At 35.3% G+C, this 17,318-nt stretch overlaps 1 protein-coding gene across 1 annotated transcript in view; it reads right to left on the bottom strand.

The window, feature by feature from the left end:
* LOC101290724 (NAD(H) kinase 1-like) overlaps window positions 1-8,185 on the bottom strand; it is a 9,882-nt gene extending 1,697 nt beyond the window's left edge. The window contains exons 1-10 of the mRNA XM_004291722.1: window positions 7,954-8,185; window positions 7,070-7,220; window positions 6,805-6,924; window positions 3,327-3,502; window positions 2,791-2,904; window positions 2,569-2,663; window positions 2,011-2,135; window positions 1,455-1,528; window positions 816-894; window positions 300-607 (exon numbers count right to left, since the gene is read on the bottom strand). Coding sequence (XP_004291770.1) covers window positions 300-607; window positions 816-894; window positions 1,455-1,528; window positions 2,011-2,135; window positions 2,569-2,663; window positions 2,791-2,904; window positions 3,327-3,502; window positions 6,805-6,924; window positions 7,070-7,220; window positions 7,954-7,980 — 1,269 coding nt within the window. The 5' untranslated portion in view covers window positions 7,981-8,185. The remainder of the gene's footprint in view (window positions 1-299; window positions 608-815; window positions 895-1,454; window positions 1,529-2,010; window positions 2,136-2,568; window positions 2,664-2,790; window positions 2,905-3,326; window positions 3,503-6,804; window positions 6,925-7,069; window positions 7,221-7,953) is intronic.
* Between the last annotated feature and the right edge of the window lie 9,133 nt (window positions 8,186-17,318).

The raw sequence follows: 17,318 nt of genomic DNA, 5'->3' as shown, positions 1-17,318 counted from the left end.
TCTTTTCCAGTTTTCCGGCGAGAACACCCAAAACTTCATATAAAGTCGATCTCGCCGGAAAACTAGAATTCGGCGGACTCGCCGGGGATGGAAAGTGGTCGGGGAAGCTGCTGGAGTCCGCTGGGGTGGAGGCGCGCTCTCGCGCGGCACCGTACGGTGTCGAACGGACGGAAATCCGCACCATAAAACGGTGCGAACGTCCGCACCTGAGAATGCCTCTATATATATATATATAGGTATTTTTTTTCTCTCATTAGGAACAACCATACTAGGACAAGATGAAAATATAGTTAACATACCTGGGGATGGACCATTGATCCTCCAGCTGCTAATGAATATGCAGTACTGCCAGATGTTGTTGATAATATCAGCCCATCACCTTGGACGCACGTGACAAAAGAGTTGTCACAATAGCATTCCAAATTTGTGAGATAAGATGATATTCCACGGTCAATTGTAACCTCATTTAAAACAAGTATTGGCCCTTCAGTTTCGTACTCATTTTTAGCTGCTTCTCTAATAACATGGCACTGCAACCGGTGTCGTAGTGTGATACTAATGGGACCTTTTAAAAGTGAATCGAGATAATCCCGGTAACGTTCACTGTCTGAATCATGTTAAGGATCACTTCTTTATGAGACATAGAAATAGTGAGAACAGAGAAAAGTGTTATAAAAGATTAAGGCAGGCAATATTAGAGCTTTTTTGTTTTTTCTTCTTTTTAAGAATAAATCTGGTGTAGAGTATTTTTAAGAAATAGTTTGTGTATGTTCTTTTAGTAAGTAATTCAATCATAGAATATGATGAAAGGATACGAAATGGAGTCATAAATCCCAGAGACCCTAAAGAAAACGGCACAACAGGTGGAACTGGTCCTTTGAACATGGATGCTGCCTGTAAAGTAAGAAAAGAGGGCAATTTAACATTGCAAACCAAGGTAGGCTCGCGTTCAGTTCCCAAGGCTTAAATAGCCAGGAAAGTTAATTTTGATGGAGCTTGTAGCTGAAGTAACTTGCACAACTGATAGAAAAAAAAAGTAATAATGTCTTGCTAAAAACTATTCTAGTGGTCTCCTAAGAAAGGAATAATAGTAATGAAGAACATCATCCAATGGACAAGCAAAAAGTTAAATAACGTACTAGATCAGACTCTGCTGATGAACCTTCTATCAATTTATCAACCATCTGTGAAGTTCATATGACTTATAAATAATATCCATTCTAATTATATTCCTACAAATCACTCAGCATAATTCTATATAGACAGGGAAACAATATTATGAAGCACCAAAAGGAAGCAGATGTTCTCCATATACTGTAGCATCTCTGAATATGATAACTTCAAATTCCCCTACCCAAAGCACTCAAATGCTCTAAAAGCAAAGTCAACCTAAAGCTTTCCAAAAAAAATTAATTAAAAATCAAAATAAATATAAAAAAATCATCCACACATACCCAAAGGACGGTTCCATCCCCACCAAGAGTCACCACAAGGTCAACTCTTGTGTGCAGAAGCATAATCTCGGTGTCTGTCAAGCAAAGCATCAAATTTTATACAGTTAATAGCAAAATCACAAGCAAAACAACTAAATGCCTAATTGTACTTGTTTCTTCATTTAGATGAAACAAGTACAATTGATTAGGCAAATGTATTTAGATGAAATATCATGAGCAAGATTACATGTACACCCACTCCAAATCTCATTTTAGGGATTCAAAGACTGTTATTTAAGATTGATTTTCTTCTTTCCTTGACGTGTTCTATTGTTTTTGTTTTTCAAATGTTCTGCTAGCAACTTCATACTCCATTTTCAATGAAAGAAATTTCTAACAGTCAAAAAAAAAAAAAAAGACAAGGAGCACCTACATAGATCCATCTTGCATGTAAAATTAAATAATTAGGGAATATACAGTATACAAAGGATTTAGTAAAAGCACATGGACACCAAGTCTTGGAATTTATCACATATCTGAAAGAGATTCTTCCATTTTATAGCAGGAAAGAAGCAACCCTTTTTGTGGTACTCACCTTCTTTCCATGTATGGACAAAGTTGTAGTATGATGATTCTGTTACAAGTTCACCTCTCACACGTGGCTCCACATAAATATCTAACCCTTTCTGCTCTCTCAACCATCTGGAAACAGAAAATGAGGACTGAGAAAATTAATAACACATACCGACATTCTGTTATAGAGTAGGCTTGCAAGATTGTGAAGGTTAAGTAGCTATAAGACCCTAGTTATCCGTATATTTGCACGAGACTTGATATAAATGATAGTCATTTTGCGCAATGTAGGTGCATATAATACATTCAAATATAGTATGTTGAATGACTTGGAACACAAATACAATTCAAAAACAAGCGTTTCATTAAGACGAAAGATGAAAGAGAAGAAAGAAGCATGCATCTATGCATTTTCTCTAAAAGAAGCACCACTTTGAAAGAGACGACTTGGATTAAACCTCTTCCGGAACTTATGGTGAATTGAGGTAACACATACGAAAGCAACTTATTCAAATAAATAATTAAATCTGATTTTAGAAGTGACAGAGGATAAGATCCACACCTGACCATTTCGGCACATAGAATTCGAACAGAATTTGAATTTGGTTTTGTCAATATAAGCACAGTCTGTGGGTGAGTTTCCCACTTCAAAGAAATCTGGAAAAAAAAAATGTGAATTAGATACATTCAATTCAACCGTAAGCCTAACAGAAATATGTCAATTCATTCAAAAGACAGAGTAGTGGAAAACTACAAGCAGAATGCTAAACATGATAGGTTATACCTGTTTACTACTGCGCTCTGCAGTTGTTATGTTTCCTCTTTCGAAAGAGACAATGTCATGCTTGTGCTGGTCACTCTGGTCACCTTTGCAGCACCATGAAAGTTTGAATGATGCCTGTGGAAACATGAATGCCATGATTACATGTGCAAAATTTTTTGCACTAAAAGCAACAAAAGAAAAACCAACAGGTCCTTATGAAAATATATAACTATTAGAAGCAGCAGTGTGAACATAAATATTGTACTATTGATTAATATAACCAAGACTTGTTATCCAAAAATTGTTATTAGGCTAAAAGATATGTTTCACGGGAATAGATGCAGCTTAAATTTGGAAATATGATGAAATTGGCTCATGGCAGGGAAAAGTACAGTCTCTGAATTGATAATGAAATAGTGATTAACGACAAAGTTCCTGAAATTACAATGCAAATCAATAGCTAGTTCTAACAGAAATCAAATTAGATCCAATGAATGAGACCGTAAACCTTAACAAGCCAAAGATGTGAATGGACCGTAGAAAAAGAGGCACCTTACCTTTCTTGCAAACTTATGGAGAAGCAATTTTGAATCAGAATCACATTCACCATCCCGAAGAACTTCATGAGAGCATATCCCATTACTCCCACAACATTGTTCAGATTGATCATTTGATCTCCTGGCCAAGTTCTCTATCCTCTCATCATCCCTGTTACTCTCTCTATGTGATGGCCCTGTAACATACAGAACAATTACAAGTAGCACAAAAATGGAGAAAAAACACTAATCTGAAATGAAACATAGTATTCTTTGATTTATAGGAATGACGACACAACTCGAAGTGTCAAATCACAGAAGGATATAAATCAAGTATCACAACATATTTGCTGGATGCTAAACAATGTACAGTAATAAAACTTCTCTGTACTAATCACCATATAGGCATCTAATTTAATCATACCGGAGAAAGTACTGTTGGGTTTCCAGCCCATGTGTTTTTCCTAAGATGTTTCGTCTTGGATTATGGTGTTCCAATAAGGAAAGGATATCCTTATTGATGATGGTATACCTGTAACCAAGATTACAGAGAAGTAAGGAGGCATTATTGCCTACCACTAATAGGAATAGGAATAGGATTTCCTGTTTGGTGAAGATCCTTATGGCTATACAAGGAGGGGTTCAGCTCTAGGGTTTTGTATCGCAGAGGCAAAGAGCAAAGTGTGTTCCATTCTCGGTTAGAGGGTGAGAGAGGGCAGAGAGGAGAGAGATAGGAAGAGAAAAGAGTGTTTTCTTATTCTTTCTGGTGTACCCATTATTAATATAGTGGAAGATTGTTTTCTGCCGGTGGATGTAGGCAAAGGTTTCGCTGAACCACCTTAAATCTGTGTTCTTTGTGTCTTATCTCTGTGGTTGTTTCTCTTGGTTTGCTGTGTTCTTTTGGGGTTCCTTGACATACATAATTGGCCGATATCACAACAAATACAACCAATTACCATGATCATATATTACACTATCTTTACCCATGACAAATGATGATGAACCTAAAACCAAAAAAACGCCAATGCATTCAAAATAAGTTGGCAAGAATATCAGAAACTCTTACCCCTTTTCCGAAATCAATTTTGATTATTTCTATCGTGAGCGGTGTTCAGAGTGGACACTTCTGGCATTAGGGGTGTCTAGCTTCAATCACTTGATCATAAAGTGATGAAACTAGTTCACATGAATGCACTGTTGGAACACAATACAGTAATAAATCTACACTAACACTCTTATCCATGACAGTTACTATAAATTCCTTTCCTGCCTAGTTGTTAAACAGCATCTGGTCCTTGTAGCACCTTCAACCAAAATTAAACAACACTGCCTTAATTAGCGGTCAGCAATTTGCATTTTTATACAAGACCGTCTGATTTAAGCAACAGCCTCCTGTTGTGGTCGGTCTCATTAAGTAAAGCTGTACCTTATTTTCTTTTCTTGATATTGACTCATCAAAGAGGTTAAAAGGGAACCGTCTTCAGTTAAAACCTTTCCGCATGTTCTTTATCAAAGTATCGCTATGACTTTATTTGTTTTAAGACAAAGCAAATACCTTCAGAAATTTTCCTTTCTGCAAATGTCCAAGCAGATGAGACACGGAAGCATAATTCCTATGGTTCTAATTGCATTACGAAGAGGACGCCAAGTCCAACAACTCTGAAGCTTTTCATAAAAGTTGTAGTCTAATAATAATACCCACTTTGTTGATAATGAGTCCAATTTAATTAGCATGAGAACAACACCAAGGAGTAACCCAACAGTTTTGACTATTTGCAGACATATCAAGAAGTAACTAAGAAATGTGACCGATAAGATTGTCACCCACTCAAAGTGAGTTACTATTTGTAGTTTTTTAAGAACAAAATGTTTCTTTTCAGAACATACGTAATAAACGCTAAATAAAAGGAAAGAAATGGACAGCTAATAATAAACGAAAGTAGAAAAACAAAGAAATCTTTGAGAAAATTGTGTAATTTTGTATGATACAAGGGACCCTCTAAAACAAGACATTTTCCAAAAGCTTTAAAAACCTTATAACATATTGTTCAAAAAAATAAATATGAGAACCTTACGACATCAAAAGCGTCAGAAGATATGCTTTTTTTTTTTTGAATAATTGAAAAAGGAGGGGTGCAACACGAGGCACACCCATCCTAATACTACTCTCACCCAAGCAAGCTTAACTCTGGAGTTCTGATGATGCCATCTACGAACAAACAAAGACTGAAACGGAAGAAATAAAAAAAATAAAAAAATAAAAAGATCTGAGGCTGCTGTAATTGCAACTTGCTACGGAGATAGCGAAAAATACAAGGCTCCAATCCTCCGATGAATAATCATATTTTTCCATTCCAATCTTCTTCCTGTGACTTATATGAATGGCCTTATTTAGAAACATCTGAAAGAACTCAAAAACCTCTGTATCAAAAGTCAGATTATCCTTAAAGACTATAAAGACATCAAGTTATTTTATGGCATGAACTGTTACTAGCAACTGGTACTAACTCAGAGGTTCACTCCGACTTTATCTTATAGAACTATTAGTAGACTACTTACTCTTTGATCCGTAAAGGTTTTTGTTCTAGGACACCTCTTGGAGAGTAGGATGAAATCTTATCTATTTGAATGAATCTTGGATGAAAGATATAGTCCTCTCCTAAAGTTTCTATAAGTACTGTTTAAAATTTATAAAGTGCCATTATTTACAAAAAGGAGATCAATTTTTTGTCTCTCCTGAGATGCATCAGAAACTATCCAACATCAAGAAAACATGGACCAGGATTCCTATGTAACACTGTTTAGTTGCTCTCTTTTATTTTTGTCCTCACTAAGCCAATAGTTTCCAGGAAACGCGAGAAGTGCAGCCCAGTACAGTACCGGTTTTTGTCTTGGGTCTCCAACCATAGTACCTCTTTACTTATGTCTTAAGGAATGAAACTGAGATCCATAATGAAATAGCATTCTATATAGGCAATGCCATTCTTAACATGGATCCAATTTAATCATTACTAAATAGACAACACATACAGTAAAATACGGATACTTCATAAATATAAGTCATCATAATGAAATGAAAAGCAGTACGAGAAGCCAAATAATAATGAACATTGGATGAAGTGAGATGGTCGAAGCAATGAAGATTAGATTATCAACTAGAATGGTTAAGTAACAAGAAATCAAGACCAACAACTTAGTAGTGAGCAGGTTTTCTTTGGCACTGATCAAAGACCAACACGATATAGAGAAAATTTCAGAAGAAACATGAAGCTGTAAAGAGAATGATGGATTAGTACGCATATAAAATATTGCAGACCAAAACTATAGGACACAAATACCCATGGAACTCAAGTACTTATGCAAGGCTTCTAACAGTTATGATAATAGAACAGAAATATTGGATAATTGCATAACTAGAAACTATAACATAAAATAAATGATGAATAAAACCAGCATATAAAAATTAATGCATGTTGTTCAATCATTCAAAAAAAGGAACCTTTATGTTCTAGATGCAGATTGCGCGCCCTCTCCAGTTCATATTTGCGCTTCCATTCAGCTGCTTCAGCATGTGCAGAAGCCTTTCCTTCGGCAGCTCGTCTAAGGGCCTTTGCAACCGCTAGAGAAAATTGGATGAAATATCAGCATTGTATCTAATGATACATATATACCAACATATAAACTATAGTTACACACACACACAGTGAGAAAGATAGTTTCAGATGATTACTATAAAGCACTAGAGTTTTGAAAAATGACCATACTTCTCATAGCCTCTGAGAACTCTATGAGGTGGTCATCTGTTTCCTGAAGAGTGGATTGCTCTAGAAGTTCCTGGACCGCCTTCTCTGAACTTAAGAGGGAAAGTGAATTGAGACCACCATTCTCTTGTGGGCATGAAACACTTGCATCACCCTGTCCACAGAAATCTTAATTAAGAGCACATCACGATTCACAAAAACAAATCCAACAAATCTGTCCGCGACACACATGTGCTTAATAGATCAAAAAGAAGTCAAAAATATATGCAGAAGAATCATGTTTCGAGTGCATAGAGTTCCTTATAAGTAATGATTATCTAGACACAATGACACCAAAAATGAATATGGGAATTTGTACAATTGACCTTCCTGACCTATCTAATTTGTGAGGATTCATCAGTATCGTTCTTTTTGGTTCCTGTCTAACTCAAGTTCTTATCTGTAAGTCATCGGCTACTTTCATAGACTCAAACCTAGTCCTTACAAAATTCAACCAGCTTCATTAGATGACAAGCACGCTGGGCAATATTAGTGGACTCATCCAAAAGGGCCAAGATTTGAATTCGCAGCACATTAGCGAAAACGCCTCCAGTTTCAGGAGGATCATCATCATGATCAGTAAAGAATAACGGATACAACAGTAGTCCTTTCACTACAATAACAGAATCACCCCCCAAAATCTCGGAGTATCCACAATATACAAAGCTTGAATCAAAATCCTAGAAAAGATTCAAAAGAAACCAGGATCGCACCTTAGAAATGCTACATGCAAACCAGAAATAGCACTACAAAAATTCACAACTCCAGATTTCCAAAACAATGTTTGAACGCGAAAAATTGAGAGTAGAGAGAGAGAGAGAGAGAGAGAGAGAGAGAGAGGTGCTTACCTTAGAATTTGACTTGCTTGGAGCCATGGATATGGCTGAGCTCAAGAGAGAAAAGAATAGAGAGATCCCCTCTTTTCTTTCCACAAATGTTCTAACACACACACAGAGCTCTATTTATTCCGACAACACCGCGACCATCACCATCACCATCACCATCGCCATCTCTGAGAGACGAGAGAGAGATTCCAGAGAGAGAGATTTGTGTCTGATATTTTGGAGAGAGAGAGAGACACCTACACTGAGTCTACAGATAGAGTGGGATTTGCGTAGCGGGGCCCACAGGCGACGCGTGGCGGAGGGCAGGCCATCGTGCTTGGTTAACTGATATTTCTTTTCTTTCTTTTTGTTTTGGTTCTGTACTTACTTTGTGTTCAGGTTTACACGGCATTACCAAGTCAACCCCAACTACTCTCCCTTCACCAAACAACGACGCTACGAACTGGCGTGGTCTCGCCTGCGCTGCACATCTTGACCTTGCCAAACTTTGGAGGTCTTTTATTTTTTTGTCCCCGTCACCGCAGGATCCTTGTCATCCGAATGGTGCATCATGTATTGTTACTCAACAAAAAGTATACATACAAAAGTATTGAATTTATGTTATTTCTTGTCAATAGACTTATAATAGACTCTAGGTTCGGATTGATGGTGTACGATGACTCTCCAACGTTTAGATTGTTTAGCAGTGGGTTCAAGAGTTATTAGAACAACTTTAACACTCTATTTTAACTTTTAGCTATTTTAGAGAGCGTGTTATTTTAGAGAGAGTGTTTAGCTTTTTATGATATTTTTGGAGCTCCAGCAGACTAGCCAAAGTGTAACTATTACGACTTTTAGCTATCTCGCTAGCTAAATATAGAGAGCGAGATGACTCAGGTAAAGCTAACTATAATTTAATACATTCATTGTAAAATATTTTACGTGATATATAAATATATTTAAATCATTTAATCTTTATTTGAAGAATAATGTTGATGTAATGCTAGCTAAAATAGAGAGCATTAATGCAGTCACATTTCTAAAATGGTTAGCCAAAATGACATTTTAGTTAATTTGACTAAAATTTAACTCAAAAATGGTTAGCATTGCTAAATATGTTCTTATTAGGTTGTTTAGTAGTGAGTTTAAGAGTTATCTCCAATGGACTAGCTTAGCGTAAAGTTAAAAATTTAGCTAGGTTTGAAGTAATTTACCACTCCATCAGAATAGCTATTGCTAAATTCTCTAGCTAAATTTAACTAGAATGGAGAGAGAAAATGGCTAAAAGTTAAGCACTCACGTCTATTGTTTTTTTAGTTTAGCTATACTACTTGAGCAAAACTTCATATTTTGCTACTTTCAATTTAGCTTTCAACAAATTTAACCAAAATAATAGTTAAGATGGTTGGAGATATGTGATACCACATGTCAGGGGCAGAGCCAAGTTAAGGCTTGGGAGGGTCCGGACCCCCTCTGCATTCTTAAACAATCCAAGCAAACATCATTAGTCACCTTTATTTTAGCTTAATTGTTGTTCAAATTCCTTAATGAACCCCCCTAGATTAAAAAAAATTGCATATTTGTTTCAATATTTACTAGAAAATTATCAACAAATTCTTTCCTTTTGTGTTATATTGTATATAATAGATCAAACTTGAAATGATTATTTGTTTATTTTTCATTGTCGATCTATTCCTTAACGAGTATAATAAAATTTTCTTTTCCGTTTCTCATTTATATTCTCTCATTAGATAGTGGTAGCTTATTATCAAACAAATATTTTTATTTGGACCCCCGTAACCTTGTAATCCTAGCTCCGCCCCTGCCACACGATGTATTTCTTCTCCTTATATTAAAGATTGGCATGTGAGTCAAAGGTTTGTATATAATTGGCATGTGGAGGTCAAAGAGGTTTTGTATAAGTAATGATAAAGCGGTTACTTGTCTTTCAAGTAAAGCGGGTTAAATTCTTTCTTCTTCTTCTTCATGTATTTCTTCTCCTTATTTAAAGATTGGCATGTGAGGTAAGAGTTTGTATAGTAATGATAAACGGTTACTTGTCTTTCAGTAAAGCGGGTTAAATTCTTTCTTCTTCTTTACTCGTTTTTTTTTTTTTGTAAAAAGGGCTAAGCGGCCGCCTTCATGCCTTAATCATTAACGAAACCGCAGAATACAAGGGGGGACATAAAACCTAAACCCCAAATTGCCTAAACATCCTAAAATAATATCAAGAGTTTTCAATCCTATGCATTCTAACAAGCACCATTTAGCAAGGAGTACATCATTGGCTACTCCATTTGCTTATGTAAATTAACCGTAGGGTTAAATATTGTATAGTCCATCTGTTTTGAAGTTGACATTCGTTCAGCCTTTGTGGTTTCATTTTAATTAAATGATCCTTGAAGTCACCATTTTCTTTCTAATGGTCATTCCGTTCATTTCCTCTGTTATACCGCTAAAATGGCCGTTAAAAATTACCACATCATTTGCCTAGTCAACCAAAACCCCCTCCCCCCCAACCCAAAAAATAATAATAATTAAAACCATCAAACCTTTACCCATATAATAAAGTACATCAAAGGTTTCCGATCTAAATCATAAACTTTCTTTTTACAATTTGTTTTGATTTAAATTCAAACGACTTACAACATATGTGTTTATTGGTAGAGTTTGAATTTGAATGAACCATTGCAACCTTGAACGTTAAACGAACCATTGCGATGTTTTATTCGTCATCTATATATGGACGAGAAATCAAAGCATATAGTAATATAATAGCACCTCTCCTCTCTCCTCTCTCCCCTTATTATTTTTGAGAAACACAAAGTAGAATTTGCTAGGAATTTCGTTGAAGTGCAGCGACTGAATTCGATAGTTGTATCATGCCAGATAGACGTTCAAGAACTACGTGCACAAGAGTATGGGCGAATTTTTGTCTTAGGAGATTTGCTTCAAGTAAGCCTCTATCATCTAAACAAGTCGGTTTCTTTATCTACATTCTCTTGAATTGAATTCTTAGTTAGGATTGATAATGTTGTTCAATTATAGTACATGATTGTTATTATTTGTTATCCTATATGTGTTATGTTGTTGTATCTTAAAAGAAGATTGATACTGCTTTGTCATCCTATTCGTGTTCATATTTTTATATTGCTACAAGTTAAGTATAGATCTGTAATTTGTTACAAACAACATCTTGCATTGATTGTGATTGATTTATATCTTACTACCCCTTTGTTCTAATAGATATATGAGTACGTTGATGACTAATAAAAAACCATTACACCAACTAGCTAATGTAAGATGAGATTTAAAGTTCGAATCTCTTTATTCATATTGCCCAATAGGAATATATACGTTATCGTCTTAATATTTCTCAATAGTTTCAATATCGTCTTACCAGACCTTATTGATTCGTCTGCTCTTGTGGCCTTCCAATAACTATCGCCACCTGCCTTGTTTCGTCAGTGACCCATGCCCGGACTTGAGGGGAGGCTGAAGAGGCTGCCGCCTCAGGCACCAAACATTGAGGCACCAAATTTTTTTTCTTATACATGTACGTATACAATAGGCAAAGGAATACGTCAATGAGCTGTGCCTTGGTTGGTTAAGGTGTTTAACGGACAACTTTGAGGTCACGGGTTCAAACCTCACGGACATATGTAAGGTGTGTGAGTTATTAATAAAAACGTTTTTAAAAAAAAAATGTATGTATGTATGTATATAGAATTTATATAGAAACCCTAAAATTCTTTCAATTCTTTCCTTGCTTCTCGGGTAGAATCACATTCAAGCTTCTTTTTTGTATGTATTGTGTTGCAACATCGATTTATATTGGTTTGATCTTTGGTTTTTGTATGGTCAATTGTCCGTCGTTTTTTTTTTATCTCATATGACTATTAGAGGACACTATTTTTAGAACTCGCCGCAGGTCTTCTAATCTTATGTTCGGCCTTGCGGTGACCATTGCAATACTTACGATCCATTGGAATTAAAGAAGTACCATTATTTTTCTTCATAAGTATCATTTTTGCTTGTTTAAAAGCATATAGACAAAGTAAATGAGTGTATGAATCCCTTCCTTAGTTTTGGTTTCCGTCGTTCTATTAAATCCCCTCATCAGTTTTCTCCGCTCAGCAGCAGAGCCACGGCGGCACTACCATAAGTCTTCCTTAAGACTCGATTGAGGGGAGATTATGGCGGATTAAATTTTGTTGGACTTGTCAGCCCAAATCAAAAAGACAACTTCAGTGACGTTCTTTATTAGAAATACCATCAAAGCTATTGTCGACTCTAGAGAGTCGAACGAGGGAGCTACCGAAAGAGACGATGACTAGAAAACAAAAGTTTACAATTCAGCAGTGAAGTGGTATGGTGGGTATAAAACAACATAGCCATACCTTGAGGGCAGATGTCATCAGTTGGGTAAAACGAAACAAGGGAAAATAAATTCTAGTTTCAGAGGCAACAAATTTCATAGAGAGAAACCTCAAACAACTCGCCAAAAAAATGAGGTTTACAAGTTTGGACTAATTATCTCCGGACATGATACGATCATGGGTTTGCAAATTTTTCGAGTTTATATTGTGAGGAAGGAAGTAAAAACAAGCAGTTCATATGTTCGCATCCTTTGGCACTGGGTCTCCATATCCCAATCAACTTATGGTCCATAGGTGTAATTTCAACTTCTCCAATGATGTTGCTAAAAATCTTGCTCAACAAATAGTATTCAATGCATCATTCTATGATAAAAACACCGATGAGAACCTACATTATTTTGAGGTGACAGAACAGGGATAGGATGAGGAAAAAGAAGTGCATGCTTTAGAGACATATTCATCCTTATACAAACAATATATGAAAGCTTTACTCGTTTCTTGGTACCAGCAAACAAATGATTTTATTTTCATCGCCTCATGTTCGTGTCAAAGGAAAAGCTGAAAAAGTATTGACACATACGGAGAATTCTCTTCGTGATGATCTACGTAAGATGTCACTTATTCTATCTCAGTTTACCTACCAACTACATTAGAACATCAAGATTTTGTTTGTGTAAAAGGCATCCAGGTAATTGTTGGATTATATCATCAACAATTCTACAATGAAGTTGGATTATAGTCCAAACTGACGAATTTCTGATTCAATTAGTGGAAATTGTAATAATTTGACATGTTTACTTTTTTAGCTAGCATTTTGACATGTTTACCTAAATTTCGGATTTTGGTATGTAATTATTATTGGTATTTGACAACTTTGAAAAAAAAAAAAAAAAAGTAAAATGAGTGTATTGAACAATTTTTAGGTTAGGCAATATAAGACAGCAATACACTAGAAAAGCAATCATAAAGTATGTCATATATATATCATATATGGAAATTGGAAAAACTTGTAATAAGAAAAAGAGTCGATCATGCATATATATGTACTAATCAACATAAAAATACATACATATTCCAATTAGATCAGCTATAAAATGATTATTAGATGGACAAATGATTATTAGATGAAGACACCAAACGAAACAACATTAAACAAAAACTAAATCAACACGGGTAAGGCTACGGTGTATGAATGCATGATATGCATCAATTATCAACTTTGTCCTAAAGTTGTAAAATGAGTCCTCCAAGTAGTAATATTAGTCCCCAAAATTGTAACATGAGTCCTTAAAGTTGTAAACTTTTAGTTACAACATCAGTTCTCAAATGGTAAAATGCGTGCTTAAAATGCAACTTTAAGGACTCATATTATCACTTTTAGAACTAATATTACTATCATACGCATTCATATGGTACGTAACTAATAATATTTACAACTTTAAGACTCATATTACTTTTTTGAGGACTCATTTGACAACTTTAGGACAAAATTGATGCATATTATGCACACACTGTGTCCTTACCTGTGTTGATTTAATGTTGTTTCGTTTAGTGTGTCTTCATCTAATAATCATTTGTTAGCTGGCCTAATTGGAATATGTATGTATTTTTATGTTGATTAGCACATATATATGCATGATCGACTCTTTTTCTTGTTACAAGTTTTCCATATATGATATTGTTTTTGCATAAACCCGTAAGCTTAGCAAGAACATGATAGAACTAGAACACACACACACGACCACATTTATAGTGGTTCACCATGCCGGCGGAGGGCATGGCTACGTCCACTTGGAATTCACTATCGGGAGGCCTCAATGTCTTTGGTGGTGTTACAAGATTATGAGCCTCCAAGATGTTGTCATGGGTGGGAGAAGAAGATAGATCCCTCCTACTTAGGGGGAACCCTTCCTTTATAGATTAGGAAGGTTCCCACTTACAACACACTTTCGATGTGGGACACATTACACATATTTCTTATCATGATGCCTCCTTGCCGTGCTTGGACGGAGGACCTTCTGATGTGATATTGATGATTCGACTCCATGATGATGTAGTTTGCATGTCGGACTACCGGATCCATGCTAGAGGCGGGACCCAATTGTGGCTGGAGCGCATTCTACAAGGTCGTCGATTATGCTTGGTGGTATTCCCCACCAATATAGATATGACATACATTATGATTGCTTTTCTAGTGTACTAATGTCCTACATTGCCTAACCTAAAAATCTTTCAATACACTCATTTACTTTAACTATCTGCTCTTAAACAAGCAAAAATGATATTGATGGAGAAAAAGAATGGTACTTCTTTACTCCAAATGACCATTAGTATTGCAATGGTCACCAACGAAACAAGACAGCTGTCGATAGTTATTGGAAGGCCACATGAGCGGTCGAATCAATAAGGTCTGGTAATGTAGAGGTGAATTCATGTTAGTCCATGAGGGTATATGTATGAGTTTCGCATTGCCTTTTTTTTTTTTATTTGAATTAAATTCAGTTTACCCCACTGTGGTTTAGAGGTGAATTCATGTTAGTCCATAAACTTTCAATTTCATCAGATTACCCCCCGAGCTCTTGTTTTTTTTGTCTGTCGTCTCCTATCACTCATGCTCCGTCCAATTGGGATGTTGAAATTTGATGACGTTTCGGGGGTTAAGAAGCTAAATTACCAGAAAAACAAAAATCGGGGAGGATTGAAAGTTTAGGGACTAACATGAATTCATCTCTAAACTACAATAGGGTCAACTGAATTTAATTTTTTTTATATCATATATTATTTGTTTTAATTAGCTTTTAGTAATACTCTATATGTGTTCATTACAAATTTTCTATTTATGGTTGTGTAGTTGGATAACTGAGTGCTCTGTAGAATTTATAAGAAAACTGATAACAAAAATAAAATCTAAACCCGAAATCATGCAGCAAATCCTGCTGAAGAAAATATCTTTATGTCAGTACTAGATGACACGGAGATGGAGATGAACGGTCAAGTGGATAACACTCAAGCAACAGAGTATGAAGAAGAATACCGTCACATCAATGCTCATCCACCATTGGAGTTTGATAGGGCATATCCTAAATTTGCATATCATTAATTATACTTCTTACCCGAAAGAGCGGCCTATGGTTACTGCACTTAACAACGACATATTTCATCACCAATGATTCCAACCAATTGCTTTGAGTTCTAAGAATAGTTATGAAAATATGTTTTATTATTCGTTATTAGCTTATAGATCTTCTTCAACCACACAATTTCTTGATTATCAAAATTGTACAGTGAGATTTCTGATCATAAGTGTGGGTTTATTGTGCATCCAGTTGACATCACATCAGAATTCATAGTATATAAACAAGAAGCATCAGATCAAAAGAATGGGCCGGTGTGCAATTTCCAAACCAAAAGTTTATGCAATCTATTGAGGACGTCACATCAATTTCAACAATATGTACTAATGAGGCATGTTCTGATCAACAGTGTGATATGCAATTTCCGGGCCAAAAATATATTGTGCAATCAAATGAACAAATAAAGACACATTCTTGTGGAAAGTGTCCAACCACGTGATGCAATTGATAGTAGACATCTATCAGTGTATTGTCTTGATCAAAAGAGCATTCAACAAGAAATTGGTAAGTCTTTATTATTATCACCATCTGATGGTCTAGCATATTACATAGAAGAATCGAATCATGAACATGATATATCTCTTGTTTAGTGATCCATACTTTACGTTTTTGGAACTTTTCCATGGTCCTGACACAAGTGCTACAATCAAACCAAGTTTAGATAAAACCAATTCAAATGAGTTGATGATAGTCTGTCATATTGCATAGAAGAATCGAATGATGAACATAATAATCTCTTGTTTAGTGATCCACACTTTAAGTTTTCGGAAGCTTTTCTATGGTCCTGACATAAGTGCTACAACCAAGCCAAGTTTAGGTAAAAGCAATTCAAATGAGTTGATAGGAACTAATTTAAAGATTTTCTCAACCAAATTGGTTGGTCTGGTATTTTGTTTTTTAGGTTTTTAGGATACTGATTGAATAATAGTGTTTTGCGGTTTTATTGGGCAAAATATATAATCAGTATTGATAGCGGTTGTCAACTTATTTTTCATGGGAACAATCATTATTTATTTTATCAAATATTCCTAATTTTAAAAAAATAGAGAATAAACAACTTGAAGCTTTGAAAGACATAGAAAATAAAAAACATGACGTTTTGTCTAACTGATTGGTTAGATGTATATACACATGCATTATTGCTAGGTACGTGGTTAGTTGGGAAGTTATATAAAAAGAAGATAATGAGAATCTAGTTGAATGAATTTCACTTTAGAGATTTTGTTTCAAAGCGACGAGAGAAAGATAGCCACGAACTCATGCCCAAATTGTCGGATTCTTTGGTTTTGGTCGGGTTTCATCTCCTCTTCACGTTGTAGTGTCGCCATTTTTGACCATACCATGTTGGATAGCTCGCTCGATTCTCCGGTTCTAGTGAAACAAAATCGAAGAGTGCTCCATAAAACAATTAAGGTCGTGACGGCAACCAGAGTGTCGTCGTTTCACTTCGGCTTTCATATAGATAGCAAAGTTGTGCTAGAGAACCCCTTTGGATCTGATTGGTCATCGGGAAAAGAGATATTAGACTTCAGTTTTTTTTTTTTTTTTTTTGTAAATTGACTTATGTTCTAAACGAGTGAAATAAGAAAAAGAAAAAAAAAAGAAAAAGAAAAAAAAGAAAGAAATAAAGACCAATTAGAAAATTGCTCTCTACTTATTGTCACTACCGAACACAATTCAAATCGGCAAACTCATCTCTTAAGAATTTTGACATAAACTTTCTATAGAAAGAGGACTAATCACCTTACATGATGAAATGGTAAATTAAGTAAAAAAATTCGTTAACTTTTCCTTTTTTTTTTTTTTTTTTAGTTTACTTAACCTTTAAAAACTTAAAACGTTTAAAAAAACTTAAAAAAATTTTACAAAAACCTAA

Source organism: Fragaria vesca, linkage group LG2 (assembly GCF_000184155.1).
Source record: "Fragaria vesca subsp. vesca linkage group LG2, FraVesHawaii_1.0, whole genome shotgun sequence".
In the NCBI taxonomy this organism is placed as follows: domain Eukaryota; kingdom Viridiplantae; phylum Streptophyta; class Magnoliopsida; order Rosales; family Rosaceae; genus Fragaria; species Fragaria vesca.
The sequence above is the reverse complement of the archived record's forward strand: the minus strand, read 5'-3'. Positions and strand labels throughout refer to the sequence as shown.